This window comes from Sorex fumeus, unplaced genomic scaffold, assembly GCF_029834395.1.
Source record: "Sorex fumeus unplaced genomic scaffold, SorFum_2.1 ptg000063l, whole genome shotgun sequence".
NCBI classification, from domain to species: domain Eukaryota; kingdom Metazoa; phylum Chordata; class Mammalia; order Eulipotyphla; family Soricidae; genus Sorex; species Sorex fumeus.
In genome coordinates, this window is record NW_026606120.1 from 57,926,611 (window position 1) to 57,943,560 (window position 16,950).

Below are 16,950 nucleotides of genomic sequence, written 5' to 3' on the forward strand. Positions count from 1 at the left end.
GGGGACTGGAACCATAGTACAGTGGGTACAACCCTTGCCTTGCCTGTAGTTCAGCATCCCATATGGTCCCCTGAGCACTGCCAGGAGTAATTTCTGAGTGCAGAGCCACGAGTAACTCTGGAGTACCATTGGGTGTGGTCAAAAACGAAACAAAGTAAAATAAAGGAGTGGGGGTGGTGTGGAGTGATAGTACAGTGGATAGGGTGCTTGCCTTGCGGGAGGCCAACCTGGATTTGATCCCTGGAAATCCCATTTGGTCCCTCAAGCTTGCCAGGAGTGACTCATAAGCACAGAACCAGGAGTAACCCTGAGGTCCAGCAGGTGTGATGAATGTATCCCCCCTAACATATCCCCCGCCACCCCCCAAGAAAAAAAAAAAAGAAATCAGAAGTAATATCTTTCTAATAGGGCCAATTGCCAGCAATGACAATGGAACTTGGGGCTTTACACTCAGCATGGGCTCTACCACTTGACTTACTCCCCTAGCCCCAGAGATAAGCTTAAATTCCTACATCATTCAACAACATACACAGTTCGTAAGATTCCTTAATCTCTGCTGCGATGGTCACAGTTTCCAAGCTAAAAATAAAATCAGGAACAAAATTTAAACATGGAAATGGATGGATGGAAAAGAGTAAAATAATTTTCAAATGAAAATGATCATCTGAATCAGGGAGACAGCTCAAAGAGCTGGTGCACAAGATTTGCATGCTGGAGTCCCAAGTTTGATCCCCCAGCGCCATTTGGTCCCGCAAACACCACCAGGGAGTGATCTCAGAGAACCAAGCTGGGAGGAGTCCTGAGCACTGGCAGGGGGAGCCAAAAAAGAAAAACGAAAAAGAAAAAACAGAATCTGTAATGCAAGCCAAAAAAAGGGGGAAAAAAGCCTGCCTTCAAGCAACAAGAGCAACAGGAGCAAAGAACTGAAATCAACCCCACAGAGTTGTTTCCCGTTATCATTCAGGTAATGTGGGTCTTAAAGCAATGCTTTCTATATATGTGCACTCCAACTCTACATGTGTATGTTCGAAGACAAAAGGTGATGAAAATAAATTTTCAGTAATAAAATGAAGCAAAGCGCTAGATCGCCCATTCTAGCAAATTACATACTCATACCCTCCTGCGAACTCTGGCTCAGCACGACCCAAAAGATGTGCAATGAAGTCAGTCTCACAGCAGACGTGGATGTGCCGCTCGTGGGGACAGCAGCGTAAGCCTTCATAGAGCGCGGCGCAGTAGCCCTTCTCTTTGCTGCAATCGAGCTCACCGATAAGGATATTGTACGCTCGGAGCACTTTGTTTTTGCAATCAGTGCAAAACCTGTCGAAAAGAAAAACTTCAAAAGTAAGGACTGCAGAATGTAACACTGTACTAGAAAAATTACACTCTGATCTTCTAAAATTTTTGAAGTATTTTAAAATAAAGGCAGGTAACTCAAAGGTCTGGTATCTATGCCTCTCTCACTCAGGCTGGCCCTGAATTCAAACCCCAACACTTCATGTCTCCCTGGAATTGTGCAGGGTGGCCCTGCTGGCTCTCACATTTCGGCGGAGGCCCCAAAACCCCTTCCATCACACTGAAAACAGACACTCATAAGGAAGGAAAACACAGCTAAAGGGATTACATGTGTAGTTAGACCTTTACCGACAAGCAATTTTCAAACTACAGAAGGACAAAGTCCTAGACAATGAGGTAAATTAAGACATTTTTTCACAAAGCATAAGGATGCAAACATCTCCACTCTAAGGTTCATTCTCATTTGTTCAGATTAGAAACAAAGAAACTACAAACTAATGAATGACTCAGAATCCCTCTCATTTCAGTATCCAAAAGAAGTGGCATCTTCAGCTGGAAACCTTGAAACATATTTTATTACAAAATTTCCATATGTCAATAGTTAGGCACTGGGTTAAAGAGGAGCAAAAATAAAAATTAGTCTCAACATAGAGACATAACATAAACAAAGATGTATGGCTTAAATTTAAATGTGCATAATATGACATAAGAAGAGCAGACAGAGGATGAAAAATTTATTTCAGAAATCAAACAGTCATTAATTTGAAAGAAAAAATAAATGGGTCCAATTTGCCTCTGCCTGACCGCCATATTGTCTCACTAGCATCAACATTTAACTTGTAAGGTAAAGGTAAAGGCCCTCCCGTTGATCATCGATTTGCTCGAGCGGGCCCAGTAACGTCTCCATTGGAGACTTTGTTGTTACTGTGTCTGGCATATCGAATACTCTCGGTAGCTTGCCGGGCTCTCCGAGAGGGGCGGAGGAATCGAACTCGGGTCGGCCATGTTGGCCGCGTGTAAGGCGAACACCCTACCACTGTGCTATCGCTCCAGCCCATTTAACTTGTACTGAAGTGAATCTGTTGGGGCTGGAGTGATGTTACAGAAGGTACACTTGCAATGAAGTTGACCCAGCTTCGATCTCTGGTATCCCATATGGTCCCCCCCGTGCACCACCAGGAGTAATTCCTGAATGCAGAGCCAGGAGTAACATCATCAAGTGTGAAGTAAAACCAATTTTTTTTTAATTTGAAAAAAATATTTTAACTCAAACTTACCCCCTTAAGGAGTGTAAGCAATTGATAATCTGATAATCCATTCTTTTTTATATCACTTGTAAATCCCTTCTTTCCACCCTTTTTTTTTTTGGCTTTTTGGGTCACAGCAGCAAGGCTCAGGGGTCACTCTTGTCTCTGCACTCAGGAATTACTCCTGGCAGTGCTAAGTGGACCACGTGGGTGTCAGGATCAAACTCAGCTCAGCCACAAGCAAGACAAATGTACCACTGTACTACAGCTTGGCCCCTGAATACATCCATAATACCAAAATTATTTATTCATTTTTGGTTTGGGGGCCACACCTTGTGGTGCACTCCTAACCTGGTGCTCAGAGATTGCTCCCAATGATAGATCACTGGTAATGGAACCAAGACTTCCCACATGCAACGTATGTGCTTGAACACTTTGAGCTATCTCCCCAGACTCCCAAATGATTTTTGTAAACAAATCTGAGGGGCAGGGAAAAAACTCAATGGGATGGAGCACATGCTTTTCATGTTGGAGAGGCCTGCATTTGACCCTCTGGCACTACAAGTCATTAAATGTTCTTTTCTTTCTTTCATTTTTTTTGGCTTTTTAAAAAATTCATATGTTAAGACCGCCCCTCTTGGAGAGCCCGGCAAGCTACCGAGAGTATCTCGCCTGCACTTCAGAGCCTGGCAAGCTCCCCGTGACGTATTCGATATGCCAGACACAGTAACAACAAGTCTCATGATGGAGACGTTACTGGGCCTGCTCGAGCAAATCGATGAACAACGGGAGGACCGTGATGGAAGTTTTTAATTCATTTGTTTTTAATTCATATGAAGGCTTCCCAGTCTTCAGAGCTTTTTGAGTTACACCTGGCAATGCTCAGGGTTACTCCTAGCTCTGCACTCAGAAATTTTACTCCTAGCAGTATACCGGGACCATATGGGATGTCAGGGATCAAACCTGGGAAACCTGCATGCAAAGCAAACACCCTGCCCACTGTACTATCACTCCAGCCCCAAGAAATGAACTTCAATACAAGTCAAATGTTGAGGCTAGTGAGATAGTCTGGGGGGAAGGCATTTGCCCTGCATTATGCCAGCTCCAGTTCAGCAGCTCCTGAGCAACGGGGTCAGGAGTGCCCCAACCAAAAAATAAGACAGAAAAAACGGTTGAATGTTATAGAGTACCAGTAATAAAAACTAGTTTAATAAGTTTACTTCCACAGAACTATAAACAAGAAGTAAAGAATTTAAAATTACATGGAAACGGGAGGGATACTGGAAACATTGGTGGAGGGCACTGGTGGAGGGATACTCTATCACTGTATGATTGAAATTTTATCACCAAAATTTGTAAATCTGTAACTGTATCTCACAGTGATTCATTAAAATAATTTTTAAAAGTAAAAGTATAGGGCTGGAGCGATAGCACAGCGGTAGGGCGTTCGCCTTACAAGTGGCCAACATGGCCGACCCGAGTTCGATTCCTCCGCCCCTCTCGGAGAGCCCGGCAAGCTACCGAGAGTATTCGATATGCCAGACACAGTAACAAATTTTTAAAAACTATATGAAAACTATAATAAATGATTTCTAAAAATTTTTCAATAGGCCCAGCTGAGCCGGGTTCGATTCCTCCACCCCTCTTGGAGAGCCTGGCAAGCTACCGAGAGTATTTCGCCCACATGGCAAAGCCTGGCAAGCTACCCGTGATGTATTCGATATGCCAAACACAGTAACAACAAAGTCTCACAATGGAGACGTTACTGGGCTCGCTCAAGAAAAATCGATGAACAATGGGAGGACAGTGACAGTGACAGTATAACAATAGTTTAACATATGAGCGATAGCACAGCGGTAGGGCGTTTGCCTTGCACACAGCGAACATGGCCGACCCCAGTTCGATTCCTCCACCCCTGTCGGAGAGCCCGGCAAGCTACCGAGAGTATCTCGCCCGCACGGCAGAGCCTGGCAAGCTACCCGTGACGTACTCGATATGCCAAACACAATAACAACAAGTCTAATGATGGAGACGTTAGTGAGCCCGCTCGAGCAAATCGATGAACAACAGGAGAACCGTGACCGTGACCGATGAATTTTTTTGTTTTGTTTTTTGGCTTTTTGGGTCACGCCTGGCGATGCACAGGGGTTACTCCTGGCTCTGCACTCAGGAATTACTCCTGGCAGTAGGTCAGGGGCCCACATGGGATGGTGGGAATTGAACCCAGGTCGGCTGCACGCAAGGCAAACGCCCTACCCACTGTGCTATCACTCCAGCCCCCTTAACATATGAATTTTAAAAAAATTTTAAGGGGACCAGTGATTATACTCTTCTCATTGACTTATAAAATGAAATCTGCTTATAAATATAAAACACAGATCCCCGAAACACAACTACAACTATTCTACAACTATTCATTATAAGAAAATCCAGTATATTAGTTTTATAGTCATTTACATTATAAATATAATTTTTTGTTGTTGTTGTCCAATTGATGTTGAATAGAAGGATCAATTCCTTTTGAAATAGTTTCATGCTCTAACAACTGAGAAAGCTGGGTGGATTCGCTCCTTTTGGAATAAGTAAAAAAGACCTGCACATTTCTGTTTTACATCTATATAATCTTCTTCTCATAACTCCAATAATCAACATTCCTGATCTCAAGTGTGATCAGTCAAAACAGGCAAACAACAAGGTTTGTAACTGTAAAAAGAAAATTTCTAAATAAATCTATCATTAAGTCAAGCTATTAGCACACTGTCATATAAAACAGTCTTCATACTGTCAGTTTTTTATCATTCATATAAGGCTTTTTCTGGAAGTGTGAATATAATAATTTGTCCCATAGTCAAAGAACATACAAACACAAATCCAACACGTGACAAATTTGTTTAAGTTCAAATTAGTACAACTCTCCCCCCCATGAACACCATTTCTAGAGGGCTCCCTTCCAGTTCCTCTCCTACAGCAGGAGCCCTCCCTTATGAATTTCCAAATGTTAATGACACTTAGAGAACTCCTGTAGGGGGTCTGGAGAGTCAGGACAATGAATAGGCCATTTTCTTTGCACATGAAAAACTAAAATCAATCCCTGGCATCCTATATGGTCCCAAGCCACACCAGGAGTGATTTCTGAGTGCAGAGCCAGGAATAAGCCCTGAGCACTCTAGGCGTGCCCCCACTCACCGCATCCCGCCCCAGAAAAAGAAAAGAAAATTACTTTCCAAAGTAGTATTCTAGTAAAAAATATCTAAAGTCACTTTTAGAAATAATTTTACTTTTACTTTCATATGAAGCAGGCAAATTCCATTTATTTTAGGGCCTTAACAACTATAGGATATAATTAAAAGTCCATTTAATTGTGAAAATGACATGACAAGCTACTATCAAAAATAATAATATAGTTTCCAAAGTGATTAAATGCACATTACTTGATTCAGGCAGTTTGTTCTTGAAAGGCTGGCCTGACACTAACAAGCAAAAAAATTAAAAAGGAAATGCTAGCTCACCACAAGAAAGCTAACACCGAGTCACCCATAAATGACCTGCCTGCCTCCTCATTAATCCCGCCAAGAACCAGGTACTGAGAGGAGAGCTAGAGTACCATTCTAAGAAGGAGGTCAATGACCTGTAGACTCACCTGTGTTTTCGCAGGTATGTTTCTAGTGTTTCTAAAAGACAACTGGAGTCAATTAAAACTACTTCATCCCTGCATTCTTGGGACATTAGTTCCCACACATCCATCCAACAACCTCTGCAGAAAGAAACAAATATTAGCAAACAGGAGGAATACATAAGGATAAAACATTTTTAAAAAGCAGAGTAAAGGATTGCTTGAGTTTACCTGGCTGTTCCCTGGAAAGGTCCATAATGGAAAATGATCCTACACTTGCTGTCCTTCCTGTGGTCTTCACTACTTCTCTTATCTGTACTTAACTTCTCTGAACTGACACTGCTACTGCTCCCTTCACTGTAGTACAGTACAAAGCTTAGTGACACTGAGATCATCTGAAGGAGTAATTTCTATGCTCTAAGTTAAAATAATATTCTTTAACACATTAAAATTAGATTAAGTTAGCAAATTTCTACATCATTACTTACTTTAACCATATTAATATGCTAAATGTGCTCATATATTAAAAATGTCCTCTCTACTATTACATGTACCTGATACAATATTTACATTTATCAAGATAGCAATTGGTTAATAGACAATGAGCAAATTTAGTAGGAAATATTTTCATGTTAAAAGAGCTGAAAAAATTAACTATATTTCACTTAAAAAGCCACAAATAGAAAATACAAACAAGCTTTCATCTATATAATGTGGTTTTAGAGTTAGCCCATCTACCTTCACATTTACAAATGGGGCATTATCCATTAATCTAATAAATTTAAATTTACGTTTACTAAGTATACCATACTAAAACACTTTACACAGCCTAAATTACTAAATACTATATAAATAATTTTTAACAAACCTCCTAGGCTATCCCTCCCCGACAGGTTTCTATGTGATGCTGGTCATGCATTCTGTTTTGCTGTAGATGTGTTTTCCAAGAGAAATGTGTACCTGTATTCCATTCAACATCTTGATTTTTCATGATTCTGAACTATTGGCTCCTGCCTGATCTTCTGTAGGTCTGTCTATAGTCCTAGAAATTCAATACCTTGGATGCTTGAGACAGAAAAACCTCCAAGTTGACTTAACCTAGTCAATATAGCCAGAAATGTATTTCTCATCCTCCTGCCCACCATGCAAGATAATACAAAAATATCAGCTCCTTACTCCCCTCTTCAAGGCTACATCATCAAAATTCAGTCAGTGGTCTTGAAGAAAAGCAACATCAACAAAAAAAGATAACATTTGCTTTCTACTTTCCATTTTGTATCATCCTTCTATTCTCCTTTATTTTCTTTTTTAAAATTATGCTTGCATGAGCCATAATCTCATAAAACTTAGTAACTTTCAAACTTAAGTTTCCATAGCTCTCTCCTCTCGTATTTCTCTATGTAAAACTATTTTTACATGGAGCTGGAGAGTAGTACAGTGGACAGGAAAGATGCTTGCCTTGCACACAGTCAACCTGGCTTCCATCCTTGGCATCCCATATAGTCCCCATGCAGTGCCGGGAGTAATTCCTGGGTGCAGAGCCAGCAGTTACCCCTAAGCATTGCTGAGTGTGGCCCAAACACCAAAAGAACAACAACAACAACTTTACATTTATAAAAAAAGAAGCGATCCAGCCTTTTTTTTTTACACTTATAAAAAAAAGGGCCGGAGCAATAGCACAGCGGTTAGGGCATTTGCCTTGCACGCAGCCGACCCAGGTTCAATTCCTCCGTCCCTCTTGGGGCCTGACAAGCTACCAAGAATATCCCGCCCGCATGGCAGAGTCTGGCAAGCTCTCCATGGCGTATTCAATATGCCAAAAACAGTAACAATAAGTATCACAATAGAGATGTCACAATATTATTGGGCCCGCTCGAGCAAATTGATGAACAACGGGAGGACAGTGCTACAGTGCTATCAAGACACATAGATAAAAAAAGAAAATTTTAAGGCCCACTAATAAGGTAATTCTGGTGGCCCCCAGAACTGCGAACAAGTCAGAAGACTGAATCATCAGGCTCGCACCACTAGGAGTTGCTGCCAACTAACACCAGACTAACACCACAGAGGAAGCTGGTATTTTTTAAACTTCTATCTTAAAATTTTTTCTGAATCCTAAAAAAAAAAAACATATATATATACACGCACACACATATAAACATGTATATATATATAGCATATATGTACACATGTACATATATGTGCATTTTCTACAATTCAATCTTTGCCTTGCTGTGGCCAACCTGACACCACATGCAGTCCCCAGGCCACCAGGAGTGATCCCTGAGTGCAGAAGCCAGGGGGTTAAATCTCGGGCACTGCTAGATTTGGGACCCCCAAAAAAAACCATTGTTTCTTAAAAGTAAAAAAAAAATCTACAGTTCAAAATCAGTATTTTATTAAAAATTTCTTTAAACAAAACATCTTCATTATCACTATTTCAAAATTAAATTTTCTGGAAAAGATTTTCTTCTTACTCTGTTCTAATGCCACACTTCCCCCATTCAGAGCTCAATTCATTATAGCCCTACACGTCATTCACCTTTTTAACCCATTCTGACATGAATTCTGCTTCCATCCAAGCACAGATCTGCTCATTAAGATCACCAATGACCTCACTAGGGCTGTATTCAAGGGACATTTTTGAGTCCTGATGATCAACACAACTGATCAGACCCTCCAGCGGCAGCACACTTCTCCCTTGCCTCATCCTACTTCTACTCAACTTTCTCAGTTCTTTACTGGGTTCTTGTTTTAAACTGAAATCTGTTTTAAACTGAAATCCTCAACACTCTCTTCTCTTCCTCAAGGTGATCTCAAGTACTATTTCCTAAGAAATCATCATCTATAGGACTGTAACTCCAGCCTAGACTTCCCTTTCAGATCTCAAACTTACTCCCAGAAACAGTAACCTGGCATTATTTGATAAGAGAACAGTCCCAAGAAGGCTGAGCTGCATTGTTCCTATTGCTAGGCTAAAACCTAGTATCGCCCTGTACAAAGTCTGAATAGAATAGACAGTAACAACAGCACACACTGATGTTGAACATTCAAAGTCAAGATGAATCATAGCAATGAAGATTCTCTGGTCTACTCTCTATATGCATGTGTAAATATATGAAGCTAACTTAGATACTGCTTATTTACTAATTCCATACTTACTTCATCTTTGAACAAACAACTTTCTAAACATTGGGCACCCTTATGATAGGCCTGAAGTTGAAATGGGAATTTTGTGAAGGCTTATTTTTTGCTTTTAAGTTAAAAAGCTAAGAAACACAGCTCATGTCAACAAAAGTAGGCAATCGGTGAAGGAAAATCACTGAGAATTAGAGGAAATGGAATCAAAAGATTAACCAGACTGATTTTTGAAGGAAGGGGGCAATGAGCACCTATGTACAAAATATTGGTAGATGTGCTGCTTTTTAGTTCCTCAACGAAGAATATTCACAAACAAAAGAGAAGGCAAGTTTTTTGTTATTCAGTGTTCTATGTGGTTTTAGTTAATCATTCATGTAAAGACATGATTTTGTCTGAAGAGAAACTAAATTTTGCATTCGAAGCATCAAATTTCTCTAAATTTACAACGCATGAAGCAATTATCTTTAGCCTCTTTAGGTAATCTAAACTTCGATAATAACCCCTTTACTGTGGGGAGGAGAGTACTCCAGAATATACTTGGCCAATCAGGTCAGAAGGTCAATACTAGGGCCCAGCAGAAAGTATTGAGCTTGGGTGCTTACACATGCAGGTCATGTGCCCCTGGCTCCTAAGTTGTTTCCCTGGCCAGACAATGAACACTCTACTGGGTTCAGAAAATTCTCAGTTTAGACATCACAGAGTGTGGTTCTTATTTGGATTCAAAGAAATTAATGTAAGAGGCAGTTTTAGAGGCATTTGGAGAAATCTGAATTTCAACAGGGTATTAGAAAGTGTTAAAATGACTGTATTATGAAAGAAAATACTCATATATTTAGGGACACGTAAGAAAATATGTAGGGCCAGGGATGTCTAACTGAGTAGTAAAGTGCTGACACCACATAAACAGAACAGAAAAAAATCAGAGTTAAAGAAACTACTTGGGTGTAAAATCACATGCCTGAGACTTGCTTCAAAATACTTCAGGTCTAGAGACATAATTCGGGGAGTTGGCGCCTGCCTTACATATGGCTGGCTCTGGTTCAATCCCAAACACCACATATGGTCCCTTCCCCTGAGCAGAGCCAGGAGAACTGCTGGGTGGGGACAAAAAAATAAATACATACTTCTGCAAAGGGAGATAGAAAAAAACATTGGACTGGAGAGGCAGTACAGCAGGGAGGGCTTTTGCCTTGCACACAGCCAACCCCAGTTTGATTCCAAACACCCCAATCTGGTCTCCCAAGCACCACTAAGAGTGATCATGAGCTCAGTGCCAGGAGTCAGCCCTGAGTACCACCAGGTATGGCACTTAAAACAAAAATATAGAACAGAATCTGGATGAAGGCTATGTGTGTGCGTGTGCATGTGCGTGTGTGTGTGTGTGTGTTGGCGCGCACGCATGCACGTGTGTTCATGCATACTAAATTCATAGCATATATAATCTAGTCTATTTTTTGCATATTTGTATAATAAATTCATAGCGTACAGAGTTCAACCTATTTTTCAATGTTTTTGACAGTTGCTCCTGGTGGTGCTCAGGGGACCATATGGGATGCTGGGAATTGAACCCAGGTCGGCCGCATGCAATGCAAACGCCCTAACCACTGTACTATTGCTCTAGCCCCCTGTTTTTGACAATTTTTATAATAAATTTTAATTGTTCCTGAGTTTAGGGGGAAAAAACCCTGCCATTATTATTAATATACCACCAGTTGGTGGTTGGTCATGCAGATATTTTTTTCAGGAAAGAAAATAACTAAGAAATAGTGTCACACTTCTAATAAGGACATACTTTTATTTTTAAAAAAATAATTCAGAAGTATAGTTTTACATGTCATACTTGGCAAAACAAGTCACATTTTTGAAACTCCCTCAAATTCTATCATTTAGTTTATGGCCCCAACCCTAGCAATTTTATAGTAAGGAACTGTGACACTGTGCCATATGGGGACAAAAGATACCTTAGGTATTATTGAACCTACTTAAAAAGAAAACTGAATACTAGTTATAGAAATACACATTACTATGACTAATGCATGAATCTTTTTTTCCCTTTTTTTAAATGCATGAATCTTTTTGTTTAGTTCTTTGATAAATTATTAGGGAGAAACCAAGGGAAAGACAAAAAAAGTCTTTATGATTACTGCATAACATAGTATTCTGAAAACAATACTGGTTACATACATTTCCAAAGATATCAAGTTCCTTCCTCTTAAACATATATGAGGGAAAGAAAAATTAAAAAAAAAAAAATCAAACCTACAGAGACCCTAGTTTCAACGCAAAAAGGTCTACTAAACTAGAAACATTTATTTTGACCTGTGTTACAGTGTAGCCTATTGATGCAATAAAACTAGCAATATATTTTTTCCTTTTACTAAATAAGATCAACTCTTATAACTTAAACAATGACAAAGGATCTTAGTATTCAATTTTACTTACCCCAGAGGTTTTGGTTTGTGTGTATCTAAGGAGTGCAACTGACATCTCTTGTTCTTTTTACTTTTTGGAATAGCATCTATCATATCATTTAGTTTGGACCTGAAAAATAAGTAAAAATAAGCCATTATTTTTTTTTTAAATCTCTATTCACTACTTGTTTAGTTAGGTAGTAAATACCTAACTCAGTTATAAATGCAACCCTTTCTTTAAGTATTTCTCGTTAAATTCCTTTCCTGGACATAGTCAGGATGCTCAGGGGACCATCTGTAGTACAAGAATATAACTGGGGGTTGGCCCATGCAAGGAGGCTTTAACCTCTGTCCTATCTCTTTACCTCATCAAATTCTAACCCCAAAATCTACTTGTCTTCCCATTCCATTTCCAATTGTCAAAATGTTGAAAAACTTGCAAATTTGACACCCAACTTCAATCCCGATACAAGGGGAAAAAAACTGAAAGAGAGCAACTTTCTTAAATGTATTCTTTCCCTCAGAGCTCAAAGATCTCACTATGCCTCCAAACTCCTTGAAAATAATATTCAAGTATTTTGACTAATGCCTAATCCCGTAGTACCTTCCCTTATCCAAATATTAAAGCTCCTTAATCAGAAGCCACCAATAGAAATTTTGCACAAATATGCATCACCACTATGTATACCACAACCTACCTATAAACCAATAGTAAAGTGACCATCTAACTTTTTTTTTCTTTTTGGGTTACACCCAGCGATACACAGGGGTTACTCCTGGCTCATGTACTCAGGAATTACTCCTGGCGGTGCTCAAGGGACCATATGGGATGCTGGGAATCGAACCCGGGTAACGTGCATGCAAGGCAAACGCCATACCCACTGTGCTATTGCTCCAGCCCCTCCATCTAACTTTTAATGGATCAAATCATTTCTTTCTCAGCCTGCACTTCAAAGCCCATGTTCTCCTTGAATATGTACCTCGCTTGCTTGCTTACTTCCACTCTGGAGAAGCCTGTGTTCTCTCTCAAACATGTACTTCTTTTCTCTCTCTCCTCAGATCTTTCCAATAAGTTGTGTTTTTTGTTTGTTTGTTTGTTTTTTGCTTTTTGGGTCACACCCGGCGATGCACAGGGGTTACTCCTGGCTCTGCACTCAGGAGTTATTCCTGGTGGTGCTCAGGGGACCATATGGGATGCTGGGAATCGAAGCCGGGTCAGCCACATGCAAGGCAAACGCCCTACCCGCTGTGCTATCTCTCCAGCCCTCTAATAAGTTTTAATAAAAAGTCCCTTGCTTCACGTACACACCGAGTCTTTCTCAGATACAGAGGGTAAAGTGCTTATCTTGCATGTGGCCAACCTCGATTCAATTCCTGGCACCAGCTATGGTTCCCTGATCAGCATCAGGGGTCACTATTGAACAAGGAATAGTCCCTACTGATAATAAGGTGTGCCCTACACCCCCACCAAAAACCAAAGTAAACTACCTGTCTTTTTTGGTGGAGGGGAGTGCAATGAGAGGTGGGCGGGAGGGTTGGGTCACACCCAATGCTGGGCTTACTCCTGGTTCTCTGATCACTCCTGGCAAAGCTGGGACCCATATATGGTGCTAGTGACAACCCAGGGATGGCTTGCATTTCTCCAATCCCCTGTTCTAGTTCATTAGACCTGAAATCTGTCTCTCTACTTGCAACTGATCTAAAATTGCTATTGGTTGATACCTCAAAATATACCCAGGTTTTAAAATTTATCTGTAGTTGATTCGACTTATAGAAATCAAACCCAGGGGTGCCTCATACATTTGAGGTATGTGCTCTATTGGTGAGTTACATCCCTAGATCCTCAAAATATATGCAGGATCCAATCATTTTTCATTATTTTTGTGGTCACCAAACTGGTTGCCATCATCACTGACAAGGATCGCTAACTAGTTTGTCAAAGCCAAACTTCAAGACAAATAAAGGATACTGCTATCAAATGATACACTATTGAATCTTCCCAACTAACGTAAATAAACAAACCCACTTAGGGATTGGAGAGATAGTACAGTGAGTAAGGCACCTACCTTTGATCCCCAACATCCTACATGGTCCCCAGAACCTAATACCACCAGGAGTGATTCCTGAAGGCAGAGATGGGAGTGACCCCTGAGCATTTGTTTCTGGTGTGGCACCAAACTAAAATAAACAAATAAAAAACCTACCTTGGCCAATCAGGGATGTAGAAATTTCAGAGTATGGGGCCTAGGTTCAAATCCTGGGTACTGGACACACACACCACTCCCTCCCACCCCAAACCTGTCATAAAAAAAAGTGGCTGGAAAGATAATACAGTAGAGACAGAGCTTGCCCTGCATGCACCCTTACCTGGGTTTAGCCCTCCGCACCACATATGGTCCCCCAGTACCACCAGGAGTGTGCAGCGATCACATATGCTAAGCAGAGAGCCAGGAGTAAGCTGAGCACAGCCAAGTATGGCCCGATTCCCCAGTCCCTATTCCACCCCATCCCTAGACTACCCTCCATACAAATTCTACTCAACTATACTCTTTTTTTTTTTTTTTTTTTTTTTTTGCTTTTTGGGTCACACCCAGCAATGCACAGGAGTTACTCCTGGTTCATGCACTCAGGAATTACTCCTGGTGGTGCTTGGGGGACCATATGGGTTGCTGGGAATCGAACCAAGGTCGGCTGCGTGCAAGGCAAACGCCCTACCCGCTGTGCTATTGCTCCAGCCCCTCAACTATACTCTTATTCCTAGTTTTTCCTCTAACTTACCATACCTGAAAAATCATATTTGTTTAGTGCCTGCCTCTCTAGAAGAGCAGAAACTTTAAGTCAATAGCATATAACAATTACTCAGTGAGTTTGAATTACTCATTCCAGATTCAAAGTGGCCAAATATGGCGCGGTAGGAGGGTCACACTGGTTAAAAAATATTTAACAGGGAACCAGAGAGCAAGCTCAATGGACTGGAGCACATAGCTTGCATCTGAGAGGCCTGGTTCAATCCCCACACCACAAGGTCCCCACCCAGCCAGGCCAGCCAAGAGTGAGCCCAGAGCTCCAGCAGGCAATTCTAAATGCCACTGGGTGTGACCCCAAAATGAAAACAAATGTTTAAAATGACAATTAACAAGGCAAGCAGATAGCTCAGAGCTCACACACATGTTTGGCATGCAGGTTCTAGGTTCATGAATGCTGCTAGGTTCAACCTACCTCCAGCACATAGTCCGGGAGTAGCAGCCCAAGCAGTGCCAGGTGTGGTCCAAAACAAACCCCAAAAGTGAACAGACCCATTTTCCCCCTAAAAAAATTATTATACTTACCCATGTACATAAAATAGCGTATAAAGTTTCTTTGCATCAGTCATGCAGCTTCGAGTTACAGATAGGACTCCCTTGGGCCCTACTGTCAGGGGTTCAAGGGCTGGATTTCCAGACTCTACAAGCTGGGAAAAGAGGCGTTCCACACTGCGACGACAACCGACGCATGGGACAAGCTGAGAAAGTGCACTCAAGACTTCACGTGATGTCACCACCATGGCGATACTGAGATCTTGCTGTTTAAGCATACTGTGTCTCTGACAGAAAAAGGAAAATGACAAGTCCTTACAAAAGACATAAACTCAATCTCAGCACTACTCCTGGTTCCTATCCCTGCACATTAAGTACAATTTGGGCCAGGCATAACATCTCTATCTGCAACTGAGGCAGCCTCGTCCACAGTGTACTGAGTTCACTCCAAAAACCCTATATTCCAAAATCTAGGACATAAAAACTCTGCTTAGGATGTCAGGGCTTTATATATGCCCCAGCATATTAAAAAGCCCTGAACCCAGATATTTAGTGCTTGGTCAGTGGTATTAAACTTAATACTCTCACTTAAAATAGAAATTATTAAAAATACAAAAAAAGAGTAAGACACAATGCAGCTTTACCACGTTTTTTCTCAACTTTTAACAACACAATATATGTTTATCTACAGGAGTCAAGTTAGGATGGTGATCATGTAGAGCTGCAATTCTCAACCTGGAGGTATGGATGGGTGTATTGTGGATTAGTGGGAGACAACAAGGCCTATCTTACCTATGAGGAAATCTGCAGTAACTAACACTGGCAATATTATCATCTGTGATGACAGGCAGAAAAATAACTCAGAAACAACTGTAGAGAAATGGGCAAAACTCTAACAAGAAACTTCTATGTAGACTTGACTTATAGATAACACCACAAAGTAAGAGTTTCAACATGGAAAAAAAAAGATGGATCTCCTTTTGTTTCTTCTTGGGGGGGTGGGGGTGGGGGGGTCACGGGGTCACATACAGCAATGCTCAGGGATTACTCCTGGCATTGCTGGGGGACCACATAGAATGCCAGGGATTAAAAAGGTTGGCCGAGTATGCCCTACCTGCTGTACTATTGCTCCTAATAGTAACCTTTTAACTTTCCTCCAGAAGTAGAGGCAGGATCTAAGTAACAATTTATCATCCATTACCTTCAATTTATCATTCTTCACCCTGAAGACTAAGGTATCATATATTTAGGAATAAAAGTTCACAGTATCTAATTTTACTTGAAAAACACACTACAGAAAACCAACAAGATTTGAATGAAAAATTGTACATATAGGGGTTGGAGAGATAGTATAGCAGGTAAGCTGCTTGCTCTGTACACGGCAAACCCGATTCCATCCCTGGCATCCCATATGGTTCCCTGAACACTGCCAGGAGTGACTTCTGAGCGTACAGACAGGAGTAAACCCTCAGCATCGCTGGGTGTGACCAAAAACAAAGCAAAACAAAATTGTACGTATGACCTATCTCTCCAAAAAGATGAAAAGACGGCCTGGTGGAATGAAGTTTATGGACATGTAAAAACACAATGCTATCACAACCTTTCAATAACAGGTACAGAAAATATATTCACTGCAGCAAAAGTAAAGGGAAGCAATTTCAGTGAGGAACTTATGTAAAACAAAAACAAACCAGTTATTTATTGCACATATATGTTAAATTTTCCATTATTCTTTAAAACACAGACACAGACACCATTTAAAACATTAATTTCTAAGACTATTACCTGAATGAACTGCTTTAGCTGTGAACCATTATTTTGATGCCCATCAAGATTTAGCACATTGTCAGGAAATTCCATCACCATCTAAATATGCAAAAGAATACCCCAAAAAGTTAATTATTTTATCTTATTTGAACACACAAAACAGCCTATTTTATAAACTC

At 40.7% G+C, this 16,950-nt stretch overlaps 1 protein-coding gene across 4 annotated transcripts in view; it reads right to left on the reverse strand.

Annotated features, from left to right (window-relative positions):
• Positions 1-16,950, reverse strand: part of GGNBP2 (gametogenetin binding protein 2) — a 41,315-nt gene that overhangs the window by 11,987 nt on the left and 12,378 nt on the right. For 3 of the 4 annotated variants that reach the window (XM_056127528.1, XM_056127525.1, XM_056127526.1), the window contains 5 exons: positions 16,790-16,870; positions 15,038-15,291; positions 11,740-11,838; positions 6,184-6,297; positions 1,111-1,320 (listed from right to left, as the gene is read on the reverse strand). In XM_056127528.1, the coding sequence (XP_055983503.1) occupies positions 1,111-1,320; positions 6,184-6,297; positions 11,740-11,838; positions 15,038-15,291; positions 16,790-16,870 (758 nt within the window). The remainder of the gene's footprint in view (positions 1-1,110; positions 1,321-6,183; positions 6,298-11,739; positions 11,839-15,037; positions 15,292-16,789; positions 16,871-16,950) is intronic. The other variant, XM_056127527.1, reaches the window with a different exon arrangement.